We start from the raw sequence: 1747 nt of genomic DNA, 5'->3' as shown, positions 1-1747 counted from the left end.
AGTTAGCGATTCGTCAAATTAACAATCGCTACATTTTTAACGTATCGCTTGCTAACAAATTGCTAAAATTCTGATTGTTCAGACTATTGTTATCGCTATCGCTAACTAATAATCGTTAAACTATTTAACGATATCGCTAGGAAATTTAGCGATATCGCTAAATTTTAAGCGACAAATGTATAATGGGGTTGACCCATAAAGCATTTGCTTTTTCCCACAATGCATTTAAATGCATCAAGTATTACCCACAATGCATTGAAAAAAACATAATGGCTGCCCAAGCAGACAACACTTTGTCATTGTCAGAAAAAAATAAGAAAAGAGGTTGCAACTTTAGTGCATATGAGAGGGAAATTCTCATAACTGAATATGAAAAAGTAAAGGACAAATTAAATAACGCAAAGGTATCACAAGATGCGAAACAAAAGATGTGGGATTGTATTGGAAGTGCTGTTTCACTTGCTGGAGTTGGGATAAGAACAGGAAAAGATGTGAGAAACAAATTTCACAACTTGAACTGGGTTGCAAAGTCAACAGAAATGCAACAAAGAAAGCATTTGAAGGGAACAGGGGGTGGACCACCATCTGAAAAACCGCCCGAGGAGGTGCTCCGCCTTATTAACATCAATAAGGCAGACCCAGGCTTCAGTGGGATTCCTGGTGGGCTAGAAACCACAATTGCAGCAGAGAAGGGTATAAGACTTCTTAATTCATTGTTTATTTATAGATTTAATCATCAAGTACTACTTAATTCATTAAGTATCATGTTTATTTACAGATATATTTCTACACTATCAAATGCTTATTATAATATTTCCGTCTGCTAAAAAGATACACAAATGAACTCGACATGTTCTAAAAATAGAAAATGGAATTCCTACCTCCATTTTGTTTCCATGTGGAGTGTGAATATGACAAATCCTTGAATAATGAAAAGATGTCATGATAATTTACCATAGTCAATTGTCCATGACATAAGTTCATACCTTTGCAAATACATGCTACGTGTCGCAGCTTCAAATATTATCCAGTAAAGCGATTTTTTCTTCCAGCGCTTGCCAACTTCTGTCATGATTCATGTGCCACTTGATTGTAGAATGGTTTAACCGGTTTATGTTATTAAAATTCGAATGTCACAAACTTTTAACACGATGAAATAATCATTAAATCACAAACAGTTGTAAACAAATAAATGTGATACATGTTAAATGTATCTTTTGCAAGCATTTATATCATTTTGTTTAGATCTATTAATTTATTTATTTAAAATTATAATCAAGCAATTCTATATTTCATGATAGTGCCTTCCCTTGATATTTGAGGCCCTGACATGGTTAGTGCTAAAGGGAAGACGGTAACCGGTGATAAGGCGGGCCTTATGAATATTCAATTTTACGCGAAAGCGCTTTCGGTGTTGCAAGCGTCTGAGCGTGGTTACGAACTACTAAATATGTGAAACATGTCATAAGCAGTTGTCCTTCGTTAGAAAAAACACATGATTATACACGTTTTTAACATTAAAACATTCCTTTCGGTATTAAGTTAAAAATTAATAACACAAAATTTTGGAATATCTCGTCGTTCGTTTAATAAGCCACAAGATTACAAATACAGTGTACCATTATATATAACATTGCTCAAAGTATTTGTTAAAACTGAATGGAAACATGTTGACTTTTGTGTAAAAAATGTGAATGAGTATAACAGGTTTCAAACACCTGAAGCACGATAATCGGTGATAATTTAG

The 1747-nt window shown here is 33.9% G+C and overlaps 1 protein-coding gene across 1 annotated transcript; it reads left to right on the top strand.

Annotated features, from left to right (window-relative positions):
- The first annotated feature begins 269 nt into the window (after positions 1-269).
- On the top strand, positions 270-1090 carry LOC128230794 (uncharacterized). The gene is made up of 2 exons (XM_052943234.1): positions 270-693; positions 1053-1090. Exons 1-2 carry the CDS (start codon positions 270-272, stop codon positions 1088-1090), a joined length of 462 nt encoding a protein of 153 aa, XP_052799194.1.
- Positions 1091-1747: the final 657 nt, after the last annotated feature.

This window comes from Mya arenaria, chromosome 4, assembly GCF_026914265.1.
Source record: "Mya arenaria isolate MELC-2E11 chromosome 4, ASM2691426v1".
Lineage (NCBI taxonomy): Eukaryota > Metazoa > Mollusca > Bivalvia > Myida > Myidae > Mya > Mya arenaria.
Note: the sequence above shows the minus strand (reverse complement) of the source record. Positions and strands in the feature narration are given on the sequence as shown.